The sequence below is a fragment of the Balaenoptera acutorostrata genome, chromosome 15 (genome assembly GCF_949987535.1).
Source record: "Balaenoptera acutorostrata chromosome 15, mBalAcu1.1, whole genome shotgun sequence".
Classification (NCBI taxonomy): domain Eukaryota; kingdom Metazoa; phylum Chordata; class Mammalia; order Artiodactyla; family Balaenopteridae; genus Balaenoptera; species Balaenoptera acutorostrata.
The window spans coordinates 72,714,205-72,716,788 of NC_080078.1; the positions used below are offsets into that span (position 1 = coordinate 72,714,205).

General features: G+C 40.7%; 1 protein-coding gene across 1 annotated transcript; it reads left to right on the top strand.

Annotated features, from left to right (window-relative positions):
- The first annotated feature begins 581 nt into the window (after positions 1 to 581).
- Positions 582 to 2,325, top strand: LOC114239252 (COX assembly mitochondrial protein homolog). Its single transcript, XM_057529720.1, has 3 exons — positions 582 to 600; positions 714 to 720; positions 2,018 to 2,325. The coding sequence occupies exons 1-3, from the start codon at positions 582 to 584 to the stop codon at positions 2,247 to 2,249; spliced, it is 258 nt and encodes an 85-aa protein (XP_057385703.1). The 3' UTR covers positions 2,250 to 2,325.
- Positions 2,326 to 2,584: the final 259 nt, after the last annotated feature.

The following is a 2,584-nucleotide window of genomic DNA, read 5'->3' on the forward strand; positions in this document are numbered from 1 at the left end:
GCAAGGAGTGACTCTTGTAATAATCACATCAAGAATCCCTGGGAGAGAACATCTTCAGGTCATTCAAAGCTTTCCCAAGTTTCACCTTGGGGAAAATCAGCCTTCTGTGCCTACTCTGTATAACTTTAAATAATTAAGTGGCAGGCTCTTTACAAGCACTACCTTATTTCTCTTACAGCAGCCCTGTGAGTTGCTCTTTGGGATTCAATGTACAATTTTGTGAAGTTGTAATCTGGGGCTCAGAAAGGTTAAGTAACTTCCTCAAGGCTACACAGCTTGTAAGGGGCAGAGTCAGGAATCAAATTACTTTCAATCTGACCCCAAAGCACAAGCCTTCTCAATGCTATCATAATGTCTCTTGCATGAAAAACCAGTAAACTCCTCCAGTTTGTCAATTCTCATGCCTCCTTATCATCTCTCTGAATTAACAACCCATGCTTGAATGACATTCAATAATCCTAGATCGGGTAACAACTGTGCGCCAGACCTTATTCTAGGCACCAGAGACAGAGCAGGGATTAAGAGCTGTGTGTCCCTCTTTCACAAAGCTCATGTTCTAGTGGGAGCCAAACAAGGAAAACATGGAGAGAAATAAAGCAGGTAAGGTACCCACCCTGGCTTGTTACATACAATCATACTTTGACCGTGATAGGCATTCAATAAACATATCCATAAGGCGGGCATAGAAAGTGATCCCTGCTATTCCTTGCCAGGCAACAGGTCAGCCATTCCACATAATCCCACGTAATCCTAACAGTCATTTTATGATCCGGGAATTACTCATTCTCATTTTAAAGATGAAGAAACTGAGATTCCAATGAGATAAGAACCCAGTCCAAGTTCCCTGCGTTTGTGGATTCTCTCTTTCCTTTCCCCAAAGGCCATCATTTCTCTGTTACACAATGCCATGCCTACAAAAGCTTCAGAAACATTTAAGACTGGTTGACGATACTGGTTTATGTACTCAGTTTTTATATGTATATTAACATTTAATTACATAAAGTAAAAATTAGGTTTGCATACAGTCAATTAAACTCAATAATAGCATCCAGCGTTATATAAATCACCCAACTGATCACTGTGTAGATAAAATATTTATTGAGGTCTGAATTATTATCATATGTATAGTTGCTGTGAGCTCTCTCAAAACAGTTAAGCTTCGGCAAATCTGTCTGTGGTGGCCAGCTGGGCTCCACCTACCAGGGCCCGTTAAACGTGCATTAAATGTGGAATGAAAGATTCCATTAAGGACAGAGGCTAAAGGAGCCTCAATGAGTCTAAAGCTCATATTACCTGGATGCCACGATTGGGTCAGTCCACTAAGAGTGTGTTCTGAGGTCTTAGGGATGCTGACGGTGCCTTAGGTAACTGCAGTTTCAGCTGTGCTAGCATGTCAGCCTGTTAAATCATTAAACTTGTGCACTCTTTTTTTCTCAAATGTTGATACTTCGGTTCCCTGGAGAGGTAAACCTCACTAAGACAGAGGCACCCACAAATAGGAAGCAGGCACTCTGCTAGTGATTAAGGAAGTGGCCTCTGATGAACATTTCAAAAAAAGACAGCATTGTTCATCTCTGTTTGTTCTTTAGTTCTTCTAGGTCCTTGTTAAACATTTCTTGTGAAAAAAAAAAAAAAGTGCATGGTAACAGGCTAGTCACTAGTGGGTCTTTATGCTGCTACTATCTGAATCTTAAGTCTAATGAAGATTTGTGATTAATAATAAACATTTTGTTGTCCTCCTCAAGAAACAAAAACAAACAAAAAAGATAGCAGGGCTGTCACTAAGATTCCTAAGCACAAAAAACACAGCCAGTACCTCAAGGCCCTCCCCCACCAACCCCGTCTCCACCTCTCTAACACCAAGGAGTTCATGTCCAGGACACATAAGCATGTTTCTCATCTTTGGAGCAAGCACTCAGCCACTTCTAGCTCTATGCACATTTTCTCTTCATCTGTGCCTCCCTCTTCAACTTTCCAGGACCCTTGTGATTACTTGGGCCCCACCCACATAATCCAGGATAATCTCCTTATTTGAAGATTTCACTAAATGTTGCAAGGACTCTGCAATCCTTATGGTAGTAAAATGCCGCAAAGAAAATTCTGCATTGAAAGAATGTCTAACTGCTTACCATAATGATCCAGCCTTTTATGAAGAATGCAAAATGGAATACCTGAAGGAAAGGGAAGAATTCAGAAAAACTGGAATTCCTACCAAGAAAAGGCTGCAGAAGCTTCCCACAAGCATGTAGGCAAATATTCAAATGATACTCAGTAATGCCAATGTTCATGGAAATCACAGCCACCTGAAATGATGGACTCAAAGAAGTGTTTGCTTTATCCTTAATTATGGAAATAATTTTATCTGAAATAAAGATTTTTCTTAAACTTAAAAAAAAAAAAAAATCTGAAAAGTCCCAACGCACAGGATCCTATGAGTGCAGCCCCTGCCAGCATGACGCCACCTCTGGCTAAAACTCCTCGGAACAGAAATGAACTTCTAACAAAGCCACTACTTGCTAAACCACATCATAGCTCAGGTCCTGACAGGTCAAGAGCAGCAGGTGGTCTTGAAGATGGAGGATTT